At 43.0% G+C, this 18,615-nt stretch overlaps 1 protein-coding gene across 3 annotated transcripts in view; it reads left to right on the forward strand.

The window, feature by feature from the left end:
* The window catches only part of CA5B (carbonic anhydrase 5B), a 53,507-nt gene that overhangs the window by 6,710 nt on the left and 28,182 nt on the right, over positions 1-18,615 (forward strand). For 2 of the 3 annotated variants that reach the window (XM_006157948.3, XM_027775454.1), the window contains one exon: positions 8,338-8,530. In XM_006157948.3, the coding sequence (XP_006158010.1) occupies positions 8,389-8,530 (142 nt within the window). In that variant the 5' untranslated portion in view covers positions 8,338-8,388. Of the gene's footprint in view, positions 1-8,026; positions 8,221-8,337; positions 8,531-18,615 lie in introns of those variants that run through there. The other variant, XM_027775455.1, reaches the window with a different exon arrangement.

An 18,615-nucleotide genomic window follows, 5' to 3' on the forward strand; every position in this document is an offset into this window, starting at 1 on the left:
GGGAAAGAAGCCTTATAATAGCCTAGAGGTCTGCTTGACCTGGCCTCACCACCTCCAGCCGGCATCTCCTACAGCCTTCTCCTGGTTCGCACCACTTCTACCATATTGGCTTCCTACTATCCTTTAAGTGTACCTGATGAGCTCCCGCCTCAGGTTCTTTGCATAGGCAGTGCCATCTGCCTGGAATGCCCTTCCTTTACAGAGCCAGTAAGTCCCTACCAACTTCAATCTTTTGCTCAAATTTCAACTTCTTAGTAAAGCCTCCCCTGAGCAATTCATTTAAAAATACAATGACCTCACCTCAGTGACACTCCAAATTCACTTTAGCCTACCCAACTTTTTACTAAACATGTTCTAGTCATCTCTACAATTGACGCACCACATTTGTTGTTAATTATCTGTATCCCTCTAAAGAATACAAACTCCATGACGATAGGGACTTACCCAAAGAGCATAGAACAGTATCTGGGATCTAATAGATGTTCAGTTGATGTCTTGATGAGAGATAATAAAAGAGTAATGGAGTAAATGAAGGATGATTGAAAAAATCACCTCCTCTCTGACTGTTTTGGCTATACTCTGCCCATGCCCATACTTCCTGTGCTCTTTTGTCAGTCATCAGAAGCCACCAGTGCAAGGGACCAGCAGATGGTATAATGGTTACATCGCTGGACTTTCACATAGTTGACTGTGGTTCGAGTCCTGGACCTGGCGGTTTACAACTCATGCTGAGTGTGTGTACATGCATGCTTAAGATCCCAAAAGGAAAATGGAGGAGAAGGGATTGCCTCATGCCCCCCCCTGCCCCATGGGAGGTGATTTCTTGTTTTCTGTCTCTCTTTCTCTCTGGTGAGTGCACACGCCTATAGCAAAAATTTCTCTCATATATAAAAGAAAAAAGAAGATAGAAACTACCAGTGCTTTCTCCTATACACATGGAATTATACCCAAAAGTCTTCCGGTCTCTTGGAGATTTGTATTCCCCAAATTAGTCTCAATTCCCAATCCAGCCCCACCTTCTATTGTGTCCCATGGGCACCTGCAGGGCCAGTGTACTGAAAATATTAATAACAGATTTAGAATGATAAAAAGTTAACACATACTCTCGGTTTTGTTTCAGAAAACAGGTTTGTCCTTTTGTTTTGTTTGGATTTTGTTTGTTTTGTCAAAAGTCACAGAAGGAAGTTTGCAGAGTTGAGGCCCCTGCAGTGAGAGGAGAGCACTCTGGGAACAGATGGAGATTCAGATGTCTGGACACCTATGGGCCGTCCACTGGGTGTGGGTTCTCTGGAGGGAAGGACTGATAGGTGATGTCTTGTCAGACTCTCTGAACCCTCCTGGCTCTAGCCCTAGAGAGCCAGCCTGGAGCTGTGTAGGAGATACTTCCTCTGGGCCAGGTGTCATCAGCCACCAGACTCAGCATTGTGTTCAGGCGACGTGATTGCAGAATGAAGGGCAGTCCCCAAGGCATGGCCATAGCCCTGGCAGCCAGCCTCAGCTTGCTGTGCCAGCTCAGCCTCACCACGGTCCTTCCTGATGGCTTTCTGTGGAGCGGGGCCAAGAGTCATTTACCCTGCCTTCTCTGGATGCCTTGCTAACGGGCCTCAGACCCCACACAGCCTCTTGTGCAGGGCCCTGTGCCCTGGCCACGTGGTGTGCATTCAGCTGTTGGTATGACTGCCATGGCTGGCAGGCATGCTCTTGGCCTTGTCTTATCACAAGCTTCATTTTTTTTAAAACTCTTCACTGTCTCTCTTTCTGTCTTTCCAGCAAGTTCACATGTTCACAAGCTCACATTTTTTTATTCTTGGCCCCTTTTTAAAATTAATTTTTTTGTTATCGAGCTAACACATTTTTTGGGGGGGTGAGGGAGGTTTTTTGCTATAGGGTGTGTGTGCTTGCCAGAAAGAGAGAGACAGAGAGACAGAAAGCAAGAAATCACTCCCCGGGGGGATGGCCATGCCGCAATCCCTTCTCCTCCATTCTCCTCTCGGGATCTTGGGCACTCATGCACATCTATCCGGCATAAGTTTAAGCCACCGGGTCCGGGACTCGAACTGCAGTCGACTACATGGGAGTCCAGCAACACAGCCATTACACTAACTGCTGGTCCCGGTAGCACATTGTTTTTGTTGTGTATACAGTGTACTTGACGTCATCTTCCCAAAAGTTACTAAGACTCTCTCCCCAAGTAGACTGTCAGCAAGAAAGGAAGCCTTTTCCACTTGTTTTCCCATACCCCCCAACACTGGAATTGTTTACTGGATAAACCTCAAGGTCTGCTCATTTCAAGTCCAGTCGCCCTGTCTGCCTTTGGTGTCTGCTCACATCCTCACCCATATCCTCATCATCCCTGCAGTTTCCCCGGTCCAGCCTTCTGCCTTTTCCCCTCCTGTTGAAATTGTCTCCCTCCTATGACACATGGTTCTGATGTCAACCCCTCTTGAAATCTAGAACCTCTGCCCCCTATTTTCTCATTGCACTAAATCAAAGCTGTCATTGCATCCGCTTTGATTAAGAAATATTTGTTTAGTTATGCTAAGTAAAATAAGCCAGTCACAGAAAGACAAATACTGTATAGCTCAACATATATGGCATGCCTAGGTTAGGTAAACACATGGAGACACCGAATAGAATAGAGGTCAGTAGGGGGTAGGTGAGGAGTTATGTTCAGTGGGTGCAGAGTTTATGTTGGGTATAGACGATGGCGATGGCCATACAATGTTGTGAACATATTTAATGTCACTGAATTTGTATGCTTACAATTGGTTAAAATGATAAATATTATATATATTCTACCATGAAAAATAAAGAAACAAAAAGAGGGAGAGAAGTTGGGCCAGCCCCATAGTGTAGTAGTTAAGCACTGTGCATTGGGAGTCAGATCCCATGTGGCCTACCACAGTTCAAATCCTTGCCTTGGCAGCTTGAAAAATATGTCAGAGGGACCAGCAGGTGGCATAATGGTTACATCACTGAACTCACACGTAGTCCACTGCGGTTCAAGTCCCGGACCCAGCAGCTTCAAACTCACACCGGGCACATGTGCGTACGTGCCCAAGATGCCGAGAGGAGAATGGAGGAGAAAGGATAGAGGCGTGGCCATCCCCCCTGTGCCTGGGGGGGGTGATTTCTCACTTTCTGTCTCTATGTCTCTCTCTCTCTGGCGAGTGCACGTACCCTATAGCAAAAAAAAAAACAAAAAAAAAGGAAAAATATGTCATGCACATGTAAAGGCATGTCCAAAATCCTGATGGGAAGGAAAAATAGAGGAAAAGGGATGGTATCATGATCACACCCAATAGAGGGGTGCTTTTTATGTCTCTTTCTCTCCCCCACCCCCTGTAAGTGTACACACCCTCTGGCAATTAAAAAAAAAAAAAGATCGCTTACTTTTAGAAAGAGAGACAGCAGTATTTATTTAGATTGTTTTCCTCATAGATTGCAAGCTTGTGAGAGTGAGGAGAGGTCATGAGTCTTTCATCTTCACACCAGCATAGTGCCTTACATGAGCTAATGGCCCATTATTGCTTCAGTTCAGGGATGGAAGATAATGGACTCACCATTATCTTCACTTAGCAGAGTGAAGGCAAAGTTTCCCCATATCGCTTTCTTTTTCTCTCTCTCTCTTTTTTAACATTTACTTATTTATTTATTTGTTGTGTTTTTCAGGTCACCGGGTCTGGGACTTGAACCACAGTGAGCCACGTGACAATCCAGTGTTTTAACCACCACCACATAGTTCTGAGCAGTTCTTTTTCTTTCTCTCTCTCTCTTTTTTAAATATAGAGCATGTGAGCTTGCAGGAGAGACAGAGAGGGAGAGAAAGCATACATTTGGATGTGGGGCATGCATGCACATGTGCCTGGTGTAGTTTGCAAGCCACTGGGTCCGGGACCACACAGTCAGCCATATGGGATCCAGCTGCTTTAACCTCCATGCTATCCAGCTGGGCCCTCTCTTAGCAGTTCTCGAAAGTTCGTTTTAATGTCAAATCAATTATATCAGAGAGAATCCTGATTAGTTGCAATTGTTTTATGATATTGGCTTAAAATTTTAAAAAATGGGGACCAGCAGATGGCAAAATAGTTACATCATTGGACTCCCACATAGTCAACAGCCAGCCCCAGAGGCTTAAAACTCACACTGGGTGCATATGCAGGCATGCCCAAAATCCCGAGAGAAAAATGGAGGAGAAAGAATTGCAGCATGCCCTTCCTCCCGGGGGGGGGGGGGGGAGGAACTTCTCTCTTTCTGTCTGTCTTTTTCTGTCCCTCTGGTGAACATATGTGCACACAAAAATCTCTCTTGAAAGGAAAATTCAAATATGAAGGGCCCAGCAGATGGTGTAGTGGTTACATCACTGTACTCCCACATTTCTGTCCATGGTTCAAGTCTGGACCCAGGGACTTGAAAATCACATCAGGTATGCATGTGTACACACCTAAGATTACAGGAAGAGAGCAAAGGAGAAGGGATTGCGGCATGGCCATCCCCCTGGGGGATGATTTCTCACTTTCCCTCTCACTGTCTCTGCTTCTCTCTCTCTGGAAAGTGCACACACCCTGTGGCAAAAACCTCTAAAAAATACAAAAATGATATTAAAAGTCACCCTAAACTGCTTTGTATTTTCTTAGTTGTTTTATTTATTTAGCAAGCTCAAATTGAATAATAAGAAATTACATTTATAAACACTGAACAGCATTTTCAAAGTGCATTCTTATAGCTAGCACCATTTGAAGTCACAGAGAATCAACTTTCAGGACAGTGCTATTGAGCAACAATTTTTCCTGCTTCTCTGGTTCTAAGTTCTTACATAAGTTTAGGAATGTACATTAAGGCTTAGTCTTGAATGTTTCAGTTCAAATAATCCCTTTAGTCTGTTGAACTGCAATTATAAACTAGGCAGTTTCATGCTGAACATGGTGTTCCAAGTTAAAAAGAAGATAAAGTTTCTAATCTAAGCTTTCATCCAAGACGAGGGTAGAGTTATCAAGAGAGGTGAACTGTTTACATTAAGGGTTAGGTTGATACGGAGAAAATCTATCAGGTTACTGGGCTTTTTGACTATTTTTTAATGTTTATTTCTTCCATGGGCGAGAGAGACAGAGAGAGAGTACCCATAACAGGGTCTTAATGCGGCACCATCCACCCCTAGCTTCAGCAAGCCCCAGATCATAGGCACACACGTGCATGGGTACTTAAGGAGGTCTCCAGACATGATCCCAGAACCTTCCCATGTGAGTCAGCCTCGCACAGTGTCGTGTCCTACTGCTGTACCAGGAGAAAGGATTGTGGTGTGCCCATCCCCCCAGAGGGTGCTTTTTCACTTTCAGAGGGTGACTTCTTTCTCTCTTGCCCTGTCCAGACCCTACTTTTTTTAATACTGAAAAGTTGATAGTTTTTATATTCTATAATAAACCTTCACAGGATATTTCTTTAAAAAAAAAAAAAGAATTTTTATTTAATTATTTATTTATATTGATTTGACCACAGAGGGACAGAGTGGGAGAGAGCGAGAGAGGGAAAGTGAGAAAGCAAGCTGCCAGGTCTGGAACTTGAACCATGGTTGGCCGTGTGGGAGTCCAGTGCCCCTAACCACCGCCACCTGCTGGCCCCCACAAGGCTATTTCATATAGATAGTTCTCATAGAGAATACGCTGAGTTTCACATATTTTTCTCGGAAATATACAGTCTTGAATAAATTGATCTGATGTCTGGAATTTATTTAAAAATAACCCAAATAAGAGAAATGAGGAGAGAGTGCTTAAATAAAACATAATTGACCATGAACAGCCTTGAAATGACATACTAGGTACATAGGTGGTTTTATTGGAGGATTCTCACTAATTTCTGGTACCTTTAAGGCAGACTAGACATTCTGTAGATGTCACTGGCCTAAAGACCCCAGGTAGGGAGGTGGCCCTAGAGATGAGGAAGAACAGCTAGTTCATGACCAAGTACTAGCAGGATGCTCATGGAAAGAGGGGAGGGTGATATCCCAGCGCCTGTCTCCCTGCTCAGCCTTGCTGAGATTGTGGTGTGGCTTTTTGTGTCTTATGCTCCTCTTGGAAAGGTAATGTGAGGAAGTAAAATTGCCATCCATAGGTGACATATGTCTTTAACGCCCCTCCACTTCTCTTTCTGTGCCTTTCACCAACCTCCCTCCCTTCACTCCCATACACAATACACAAGGCCATCCTGCTGAGAGTCATCCTTTGGGCAGGATCTGGAGTGATACAAGCACCCCTCCCTCTTTGAGCTGGTTTGCTGTGTGTTCCCCTTCCCACACTTTATACATTTCAAGAGGCCCCTACTGGGAGATGTTGCACACCTGGAAGGCAGAGTGCAAACCTGGTCGTTGCATCACAGCTCCTGTGCCTGGAGGGAAATAGTGTTGAAATGAACGTGCTTACTGGTGTGAATCCCATCCCTGTGAGATGAGGTTAGGTTCACATTTGGGTCTCTTCTTTAGGATCAGGCAGGACTTTGGGGTCCTATAGACCTTATAAGGAGAGCTATGAGACCCTCCTCTTAAAGAACAAGCATTTAAGTGTTTCAAGAGTATAAACAACCCTGGCTCACCTCTGTGGTGTGGTTGGTAGCAAATCAGATCATGGAGCTGGAAACCGCATGCTGACCATGGTTAAAGGCCCCGGCCCAGTTAACTTGAAATGTACTGGGGTGTGCATACACGTGCCTAGCATCCTGACAAGATGAGGACAGGAGGAGGGGATTCCAGAATGCCCAGATCCTGTAGGGGTGTCTCTTACGCATGTGCATGCATGCTATTTTTTAATCGGTAATAATAATGAAAAGAATAGTATAAACAATCCTACAAATGAGTAATGGTGGCATTTGAGAAAAAGAATGACCCTGAGTACTGTCCCAAAACATGCCAGCAATCATGTCACAGTTCTTAGTGCTTGAAATTAGTATCAACACCTCTGTCACCGAGGCAGCCTGCTCAGGTCAGCCAGCGAGTACTCCTGGAGCACTCATTGTATGCCAGGGACTGTGTCCCTATCAGATGCCACTGTGACTGAGACTGACTCAGCCCCTACCACCCCACACCTTGAGGCTCAGATTCTGGAGAGGATGGAGTCGTCCCAATCTGGTACTTAATTCAGGGGTGATAACCACTACACCTAAAAGAGGGTGTGGGCTAACCTGGTGAATGTGGTCAAGGATGTCTTTGAGGAGGGGACACTGGAGGCAGTCACTGGAAGGTTGTGTGGGAATTAGCCAGGCATAGATGTATTTGTGGGGGTATGGGGGCGCAGTGCAGGGAAGAAGGGCATCTGCACAGGCTGGAGAGGGCAGCAGAAGCTGGAGAACTAAGGCCCCCATGGCTGGTGGGCAGGCAGAAGCACAAATGGACCCAAAGATAAGGTTCGCCAGGACCAGGGCAGGCGTCTTTGCAGCCATGTCCATTGTGGTTGCTCAGATGGTGTCCCCAATGCACCTCAAGTAACCACACTAAACACTTCAAAGTCTATAGTGGAATGAGTGTGTTATCAAGGGGGAAAATGTTTTTCAACTTGTTTGTTCATTTGGTACAGGGATAGGAGTTTTCAGGAAAAGTCAATGAAGCAGTAATGGAGGCAGAGGGAGAAGCATCCAAAGTTGATAATACTGTGATTTTTGACCACCATAATGAAAACCTTAGAAAGCATCATCTTCTGGAACTTTCACTGTGAACATGTGAGAAATAGAGAGTTCAGTATTAACTTTGTCCGCTTTTCCCATGTTCTAGAGCCAGAGTGTTGCACCTAAAACTGGCAGAGTCATGGATTGGATTTAAAGTGAGATTTCAAAACCGCCCACAACTATTTTGGCAGGATGTGTCATGGGTATTTTTTTTTCTGTTTTTTTTTTTTTAAGTAATCCGGAAGCAGATTATTTTTATTGTAGTTGCCTGGAGAGAGCTTTAAGTTTTGTCTTCTTCTGACATGTGAACACCATGATGAATAAATAATCAGAGTTTCAGGAAGTAAATTTGGTTTAATTTTGAGAAACTGTCCTGTAAACAGTCTTTCGGGTGGATAAAGAGAATCTGTCCTCGGGACCTCTGTTGTTTGCCAACCCCAAGGAAGAGGCAGCGCCTCTGAGTCAGTCATCTGGACCCTGCCCTCCACTGAGGGGACCAATGAACTGCGGAACAAGAGTGGATAAACCCTGACTCTCAGCTGCCCCCCTCTCTTCCCCCTGCACTTCAGGGTGTGCACTGCTAGTCTGAATGTTGTCCTGCTTAGAGGTTTCCACATGATCTAAGTCTCTCTTGTTGTCTAAGCTATACTGTTCACAGCTTTTCCTCCTCTGCCCTCCTCCCTCTAGGTTTTAGGCTCCTGCAAGTTATTTGGAAGCTGTCAGAATTTCAAGTGGAGGATGGTAGTGCTCAACAGCCTGAGGGCCATTCTTCAAGCATCTTCATGCAGATGGCTGTGGCGAAGTTTCCAGATTCCGAGGTCCACACCCGTGAGGCGCTGCAGCCTCTATACCTGCACTTACAAAACCCGGAACCGGACCCGTGAGTACCCCATTGCCTTAGAGAGCAAAAGGCTGTTGGTTTATAACAATCACGCGCATTAAGCATTTGTGGCTATGCTGTCACTGGCATTCCAGTGTGGGATTTGATGCCTTAAAAATAGTGGGAATAACTCATTGTTTCTCTACTTGTCCAACCAAATAAATGTGGAAAGCTCTTTCTTGACCAATTTTAGCATATTAAAATGATATTATGCAGACACTGCACAAGAAAGATGTCCAATCATTTTTTTTTTTTGCAATAGGGTGTGTGTACTTACCAGAGAGAGACAGAGAGAGAGAGAGAAAGTGAAAAATCACCCTCCAGAGGGGATGGCCATGCTACAGTCCCTTCTCCTCCAGTCTCCTTGGGATTTTTGGGCACACCTGCAGGTATGATTTTTAAGCCTCTGGGTCAGGACTTGAATAGCATAGTTGACTATGTAGGATCTAGCAACTCAAACCTATATATCACCTACTAGCCTGAGAGAGGTCCAGGTTTAAATATTCTGGAACCTTTTCTATATCATCTCTTATGAGCAACTGTAGTTTTCTTAAGATTGATCCATAGACTGCACGTTATGTCTTTGAATCTTAAGTTTGTGGAACTTGCATATTAATATTTATAAGCAGTTCAGAAGCTTTATGTCCTGGAATAGTCTGTCCTGAGTTACAAATCCCAGAGTTAATTCTGGCAAACTAGCTTGTGTCTGTGGTAAGCATGGAAGATCAAATGAGAAGGTCTCCCCTCACACCTCTCGCATTTTGTTCTCCTCCTGAAAAAACAAGTTACTGTCCACATGTGGGTGTTGCAGGGATTCCCTGTTGGGGCCCTATCAACCATTGAGGATGGATAATTCTGTGTCATGAGTGGGCATCCTGTGCACTACAGGGTGTTTAGCAGTACCCTGGCCTCTACCCACTGGATGCCAGTAGCACCCCTGTCCAGTTATAACCGTCAAAAATGTCTGCGGACATTGCCAAACAAATTATCCCCTGGTTACAAACCATTGAGATGATGGAAGGGGATAGTGTACTTGTGGAGATGTGAGTTTAAGTTGTGGAGAGATGAAGTGATTACATATATCATTAAGGGGGAATTTCTAATACTTTTCTTTATTTAAAATAAATTGACACAGAGTTTTCAAATATGCAATCCTTTCTCCTCCAATCTCCTTGGGAGATGCCATATATACTATGCACATAATAAACAGAATGGATAAGAATGGAATGCTTATAAATAAGGAATGCTAATCTAGCTAAATTCAAGGGCTTGAAGTTAGTCCCTAAGTATAGTATTATTATAAGTGCATTTTGTTTATTTCAGCATTGACTGTGTTCTCATTAAACTGACCAGAGTTGTAATACAATTTCTAGCTGCTGGGTGTGGTTTCCTGTGAGCATGCCCACATCCTACTCAGACTGGCACATTGCCGTCTAAGGCTTCAAATGGAAAAAATTGGTCATAGTAATCTAGCTACTAAAATGTTGTTGTTGTTTTTTTTTTTTCATAACAAAGTTGAAAATTAAATGTCTCCACTCTGGTATGCTTATGTCTTTAGGATGGCTTGTTCCTATTAGTGCTGACAAAACAAATAAACAAACAAAATAGTAAGGCCAGCCCCATAAAGTAGTGAGTAACGGAGTCAGATCCCACGTGACTGACTGTGGTTCAGGTCAATTCGAAGAGAATGATATCCTAACAACAATGAAGGCATATATATATATATATATATATATAAATTTATTTATATATATACACACATATTTTTATATATACACACACACATATATGATTTTTTTAAGAGAGATTTTTGCTATAGGATGCATGCACTCGCTGGAGAGATAGAAAGTGAGAAATCACCCCCCCCAGGGTAGATGGCCAGATCACAGTCCCTTCTCTTCCATTCTCCTTTTGGAATTTTGAGTATGCATGCACGCACATGCACTTGGTGTAAGTTTTAAGCTGCTGGGTTCAGGACTTGAACCACAGTTTACTATGTGGGAGTCCAGCAATGTAACCATTATGCCATCTGCTGGTCTCATATCTTAATGTAATGTAGCATATCTTTTTCTTATTCTTTAATTTCTCACAGTCGTATTTTGTAGTTGCAATATATAAATCTTTCACATATTTATCTTTAAGTAGTTTGTTTTTTATTGGATGTTTTTGTAAATGAGTTTGTTTTTTTAAGAGAGAGATTTGTGCTGTAGGGTATGTACACTACCCAGATAGAGAGAGAGAGAGAGAAAGTGAAAAATCACCCTCCAGAGGGGATGGCCATGCTACAGTCCCTTCTCCTCCAGTCTCCTTGGGATTTTTGGGCACACCTGCAGGTATGATTTTTAAGCCTCTGGGTCAGGACTTGAATAGCATAGTTGACTATGTAGGATCTAGCAACTCAAACCTATATATCACCTACTAGCCTGAGAGAGGTCCAGGTTTAAATATTCTGGAACCTTTTCTATATCATCTCTTATGAGCAACTGTAGTTTTCTTAAGATTGATCCATAGACTGCACGTTATGTCTTTGAATCTTAAGTTTGTGGAACTTGCATATTAATATTTATAAGCAGTTCAGAAGCTTTATGTCCTGGAATAGTCTGTCCTGAGTTACAAATCCCAGAGTTAATTCTGGCAAACTAGCTTGTGTCTGTGGTAAGCATGGAAGATCAAATGAGAAGGTCTCCCCTCACACCTCTCGCATTTTGTTCTCCTCCTGAAAAAACAAGTTACTGTCCACATGTGGGTGTTGCAGGGATTCCCTGTTGGGGCCCTATCAACCATTGAGGATGGATAATTCTGTGTCATGAGTGGGCATCCTGTGCACTACAGGGTGTTTAGCAGTACCCTGGCCTCTACCCACTGGATGCCAGTAGCACCCCTGTCCAGTTATAACCGTCAAAAATGTCTGCGGACATTGCCAAACAAATTATCCCCTGGTTACAAACCATTGAGATGATGGAAGGGGATAGTGTACTTGTGGAGATGTGAGTTTAAGTTGTGGAGAGATGAAGTGATTACATATATCATTAAGGGGGAATTTCTAATACTTTTCTTTATTTAAAATAAATTGACACAGAGTTTTCAAATATGCAATCCTTTCTCCTCCAATCTCCTTGGGAGATGCCATATATACTATGCACATAATAAACAGAATGGATAAGAATGGAATGCTTATAAATAAGGAATGCTAATCTAGCTAAATTCAAGGGCTTGAAGTTAGTCCCTAAGTATAGTATTATTATAAGTGCATTTTGTTTATTTCAGCATTGACTGTGTTCTCATTAAACTGACCAGAGTTGTAATACAATTTCTAGCTGCTGGGTGTGGTTTCCTGTGAGCATGCCCACATCCTACTCAGACTGGCACATTGCCGTCTAAGGCTTCAAATGGAAAAAATTGGTCATAGTAATCTAGCTACTAAAATGTTGTTGTTGTTTTTTTTTTTTCATAACAAAGTTGAAAATTAAATGTCTCCACTCTGGTATGCTTATGTCTTTAGGATGGCTTGTTCCTATTAGTGCTGACAAAACAAATAAACAAACAAAATAGTAAGGCCAGCCCCATAAAGTAGTGAGTAACGGAGTCAGATCCCACGTGACTGACTGTGGTTCAGGTCCCCACCCTGGCAGCTTGAAAAATACACCAGGCACATGTGTATGTCCATGCCCAAACTCATGCCCAACATCCTGATGGCAAGAAGAAATGTAGGAAAAGGATTGTGGTGTGACCATCCCCACTGGGGGGTTACTTTCTCTGTCTTTCTCTGGCAAGTGCATTTGCCTTTTGGCAATAAAAATAAAACAAAGATGGTGTCTTGGCTAGGCAGCAGCTTCACTTAACTTCCCACATTCAAAAACTTAGTGGAAAATGAATGTGCGTTGTAAATAAAGTATGCATGAATTTCACATTTTTGGCTCCCAAATAAATTCAGACTTTAATTCCGTTTTTCTGTGAACTTTTGGAGGACCCCTCATATGACATGTTCTTGTTTGTGAGCCACTGTTTTATTTTGCTTTTAGCATTTACACTGTCCTATTTTCACCCAGAAGGATATTATGGTCTTTGTTGCCCTGGACCACTGAGCTTGTCACATTCCTGTATTCTGGACCCTTGTTTGATCATTTGCTGAAGGCCCAATGAACACTTTCTTTTTTTATTTTGCCAGAGGACATGGACACTAGCCATAGAGACAGAAAGACAGGAGAGAGAAAGCACCCTCAATGTCATGCCACATTCCCTTCTCCTCTATTTCTTCATCTTCTTTGGAGACACACACACACATGCACCCAGCATATTTCTCAAGCCACTAGGTCTAGGACTCAAATTGTGTGGTCAGTCACGTGGAATCTGGTTCCCTTAACCAAATGGGATGGTCCCCCATGTATACTTTTTTTTTTCTTTTTTTATGGGGGAGAGGTTTTTGCTATAGGGCGCGTGCGCTTGCCAGACAGAGAGACAGAGAGACAGAAAGCGAGATATCACCCCCCAGGGGGGATGGCCATGCCGCAATCCCTTCTCCTCCATTCTCCTCTCGGGATCTTGGGCACACACGCACACGCGCCTGGCGTGAGTTTAAGCCACTGGGTCCGGGACTTGAACCGCGGTTGACTACGTGGGAGTCCAATGACATAGCCATTACTGCTGGTCCCCCAATGTATACTTTTGACCAAGGATGACCCAAGATTGTTGAGGGTTTAAAACTCTATGTTAGCAACTGGTTCTAATGCTGCAATTGTTATCATCATCATTGTTTTTATTGTCATTGTTATCAGGTCAGTGCCTGCCTCAGATGTTAAAATCTGTCCATTTTAAGAGCAGGTGAAGCAGAATAAGGAGTAAATTAAATAGGATGTTGTAGCCGTTTCAGAAGAGAGCATTTCAGAACAGCCCTCTGTTCTGTGCTTTCAGTTCACTCCCTACTGTCCCCAACCTCCAGGTAATCACTGGCTGTCAGCTCAAATTGCTGTTTGCTTTTACCTCAAGAAGCAGTCAGCATCTGCTGCCACTTTTAACTCTGGGGACTTGGTGGCTAGACACCTATTACCCAAGATGAAAATACAATCAATTTCACTCAGGGTATCATTGAATGAAATTTAGCCTAACTGTCACATTAAAATATTTTGGCATGAGATCTTAGACCACGGGAAAACAAATTTAATTTGGGGAGGGGATGGCTAGAGTGTATAAGTATTCGCCAGAGAGAGTGAGAGAGAGGAAAAAGCATGCCCTGTGGAGTATGATCACACCTCAATTCCTTCTCCTCCACTTCTCCCTCCCTCCCTTTGAGCACACACACACATACACCCAGGGTATTTCTCATGCCACCAGGTCTTGGACTTGAATTGGTTGGTCATGTGGAATCTGGTTGACTTAACCACCAGGTCATGGAGACAGCCCTCTAACAGTTTTTCATGCACATGATCTCCCTACTTTTAAAAGGAAGACAAACATTTTAGGATTACTTGGACTAGAATAGCACTGTATAAAATTTTGCCACTAGTCATAGGTGGATATTGACATGTAGATTTAAATCTATTAAGATTTTATAGGCACATGTGTTTAGGATGTCCATAGTAGACAGTTCTATCATCAGAGAAAGTTATAGTTGACAGCACTGACCTGTGTTACAACTGAACTGTGTTAGAAAGTTGTTCTATCATTTCTCTAATTTTGAAGAACACAAATAAAGTCTAGGGTGCAATAATATTAAAAAGCTGTTTTGCAGTGTTTTCAAAAGAACTGATAATCCCAAAATAAGACTCAGGATGCCCCCAGACTCTTTTATTAACTTTCGAATAATCTTGAGGTAGGCCAATTAACAACCCCTTGAAATTGCATTAATGGCCTCAAGGTTATCTTTGGCCACAGGAGACAAACAAATAGCCCTGGAATTGACCACCAGGAAATGGGGCTGTGGCCTCTTGTGCTGAGACTGTGGGTATGTTCTGTGCTTAATGGGCTCAGTATCAAAGTGCCTGACACTCTAACAGGGCATCTGTGATTTGGGGATCGTCGTTAGTAATGTCCTGTGGGGTGGGGTGTGTGTGTTTGTGTGTGGGGGGGTCCCTGTGGGTCCATTGCTGCACCAAACCTGAGGTCCCAAAGATGGTTCTCAGTTACGTGAGAAAATAGCGTGTCCCTCATGAAAGGGCAGTACGTGGCAGGGCACAGGCAGAAAGCCAAGGAGGGTATAGGGCCATACTGTCCGGTAAATTTATAACATAAGCCATGCAGGTATCTACATTTTCTAATAACCACACTTTTAGAAGCATAAATAAACAGGTAAAGTTAGTTTTACTAATATCCAAAATCTTAGCACTTTTATATGAAATAAATATAAGGATTATACATGAAAATTTTTACATTGCTTTATTCTATACTAAACCTTCAAAGTCCCTGTTTTCATACATTATAGCACATCTCAATTTATTTCTTTTAATATTTATTTATTTATTTATTTATCATTATTATTATTTTAATTCACTAGAGAAAGGCAGAGAGAAGGAAAGTGAGAAAGCAAACTGTCAGGTCTGGGACTTGAGCTGTGGTCAGCCATGTGGGAGTCCAGTGCTTTAACTACCATGCTGCTGGCCCCAGCACATCTCAATTTAGACTAGCCACCCAGAATGAGTACTTGCTGTGTTGGAAAGCTCAGGTACAGAGAGAGTAGATACTGAGGAGCAAGAGCAGATGAAGGGACACTTAATTTAGGGTTGGACGGTTGGGGAAGAGACCTGAATTTACCTTGAGAGCCTGGTACAATTTTAAAGAATAGGAGAGAAATGGGCATATATGATCATGTAAACCCAGAGGGTGTTTGGGGTAAACCAGCTTGCTTGTTAAAGACAATGGAGGTAAGGTGGAGAGCTTGGTATCAACTTGTTTGGTTTTCTCTATCAGAAAGTCGAGCATTTGGTACAACCTGTGCCTAGTACCAAGTTTAGTCCTGGAGGTGATAGAAAAAGTACAGACCACAGACTCCATGGTTTGGAGTTGACACAGGGCCTTTGAACTGATAAGATATACACACCTTACATGAAGAATGGTTGGGTGCTAAACGGTATAAGAGCTAATGCAGTGTAAGTTCATAAAAAATAAAGATCGGAGTGGTAGGAGAAAATGTCATCACAACGATAAGATTTGAACTAGAAAAAGATTCTTGTAAATGGTAAGGAGAATGAAGGGCATTTAACTACAAGCAAAAGTAAGTCTGTGTAGGTAGGCAGATGTAAAAAGAGTAGCATGCCGAGGGCCGTAGCATGGTAAGGGACAAGCAAGCCAAGGGGAGTAGCATGACAAGAAAAGTAGCACGGGAAGACCAGAGTGAGGGAAGAATGAGAGGTGAGATTAGAAAAATAAGGTGGGGCACCTGAGCACAAAGAGTGGCAGAACACAGGAGGAGAGGTGTGTGAGAGGAGGAAACACCTCCAAGGGGCTCTGTGTGAAGCTGAGCATAAAGGGGGGCTCTGGTGGGCAAGGAGGAGAGAAGAAATAATGTGACAAGTCGGGTAACAGGACATAAAGCAAAAGGGAGATTCAAATTGTCTTAACCTGTTTGGACGACTACAACAAAATGCCTTAAACTGGGTAATTTAGAAACAGCAGAAATTAACTGCTTACACTTCAGAAGGCTGGGAAGTCCAGAATCAAGGTGCCAGCACATTCACTGTCTAACGAGGGCTCACTCTCTGCTTCAAAGATGGCACCTTTTTCTGTGTCTTCACATGGTAGAAGGAGCCGGGAAGCTTCTTTGAGTCTTTTTTTATAAGGACTTACCTCCTTAGTCACCTCCCAAGGGCCTTACTTCTTAATAGCATTTGGAGGTTAGGATTTAACATATGAATTTTAGAGGGACACATACACTCAGACCATAGCACAACCTTCCCAGGGATGCTCTTCATCTCACTTACTCCATCTACTTTTATTGGTTGAAAGCCAGCTAGCTTGCAGACATTGGGGGAGGCAGATGATGAAGCACATATGCATGTAATTATAGCTATACCCATGTAATGAATCTTGTGAAGGACAAAGTCAGAGTGTTATGATTAAAAATTATTTGAGAGGGTCAGAGAAAACTTTGCTTAGGTAGTTGCAATGCACTGAATGTTTATGTCCCCCTAAGATCGATAGGTTGAAATTGTTGACTACTGAGATAATGGTATTAACAAGTGGGGCTTTGGGAAGGTGATTAGTGGCCTTATAAAAGAAACTCCTGGGAGTTCTCTTGCCCCTTCCACTGTGGGAAAGCACAGATGGCTGTCTAGAAAGAGAAAGCAGGCCCTCACCCGATGTGAAATCTGCTGGTGCCTTCATCTCGGACTTAGACTCTAGAACTGTGAGAAGTGTCTCTTTTTTAAAACTTTTCATTCTTTATTTTATTTTATTATTCATGATAGAATGTGTGTATATGTAGGGGGAAAGAGAGAGAGAGAGAGAAACAGAGAAGCGTCCATCACAGGGCTCAATCACACCACAGTCCCCTTCCTTCAATCCTCCAGCCTGCTACACTCTGAGCACACATGTGTGTACACACGTGTGTTACCAGGCCTTCCAGACCAACCAACTCAGGGACTAACTAGGGTTGATGTGTGACTTCCAGCTCCACAGTCTTGTGTACAAGAAAAACTCAAAAATGGAGCCTCGGTTAGTATCACACTTCACGGTCTTCCTATTTTGAGGAAAAATAGGAACAACTACCAGGAAATTAGTTCAATCTCTGTTTTGTTTAAATGGAGGAAGAAGGGAAAGGAGAACAGAAATGTGAGTTTATCTTTAACAAAACAAGCCCTTGGCAGAGAGCAGTCTTCACTAAGGGGACAAGTGACCACCCTGCCCCACACACCACCAGCGGGGTTAATAAAGGAGGAGGTGGGAAGAGGGAAAGAAAACCTTCTGGAGGTTGAACCAAAGGGAATAAATTGCGAACAGCATTATGGTCAAAAAAGAGCATTTGAAGGAATAGGCCCAGGGTTATTGGGCTAGTGTCTGCACAAGGGTGAGAGTTGGTGCTTTCCACCTCCTGGGTGCAGTGGAGGCCAATTAAGTGGGGACAAGGGTTAGTTTATGACTTAGGGCATCGGTTTAGGGATCTGATCTTTATGCTGTTCCTAGTCATCACAGGAGACCCTCATTACTTGGCCGTGAAGAGTGTCGAGTTCTCAAATTATCAGCCTCAGTCTGAATATCAGAGGGAAAGATTCCTGGTCTCTTTGTACCAAGAATCTTGGAAACTGAATCAGACCTGTTGTAGGGTTTTCTAGAAAGTTAAAAGTGAACTCACTTTTGAATCAAATATAGCATTTTTTCTACCAACAATAGCAGTTGGACATCAATATTCAGAGGGCATGTATTTGTAAGGCATTGCAGGGCAACGACAATAACAAGGAGCAGGAAGATAAGGTCCCTGTTCTCAGAGAATTTGCATTCTTTTTAGTTATAATTTGCCAGAGAGTACATGCATGCTTTCTGGAGAGTGAAAGAAAGAGACAGAGAGACAGAGAGAGAGAGAAAGAAAGCATCCCCCCATCAGGCATAGTCACACTGCAATACCTTCTCCATTTACCCTTTCTCTCAGGATTTTGGTCATACACACACACACGCACCCAGAGTGCTTTTCTAGCTGCTGAGTCTGGAACTTGAACCATGCAGTCGACCATGTGGGATCCAGCTGCCTCAACCACCATGCCACAAACTGGCCTGGAATTTGCATTATAATCAGATTATAATACGATGATATTGTTCCAGAACATACGTATTTGCCTTTTTAGAGTTGAGAAACAGAAAGTTCTTGTTTTCCTCTAAATTAAGTTTTTGTTCTTTTTAACATCTTTTGTAGCAAGGAACAAAACCCAAAACATTGGATTTAGACCTCTCCAGAGATGAGAGTACTGTGTTACATGAAAAAATTTGAAGTAAAAAATACTATGAGTTTGCATATGGTTTTTAGCTCTAGATGAGGATTTCTCTTTGTTACTTTTGACCTTTTGGGAAACGTATGTCTATCCATGGGAGTTCATTTGTCCTATGACTATGGGATATTGAGTAGCAATGCTGGCCTCTACCCACTGGATGGCACTAGCACT

Source organism: Tupaia chinensis, unplaced genomic scaffold, assembly GCF_000334495.1.
Source record: "Tupaia chinensis unplaced genomic scaffold, TupChi_1.0 Scaffold000567_1, whole genome shotgun sequence".
NCBI classification, from domain to species: domain Eukaryota; kingdom Metazoa; phylum Chordata; class Mammalia; order Scandentia; family Tupaiidae; genus Tupaia; species Tupaia belangeri.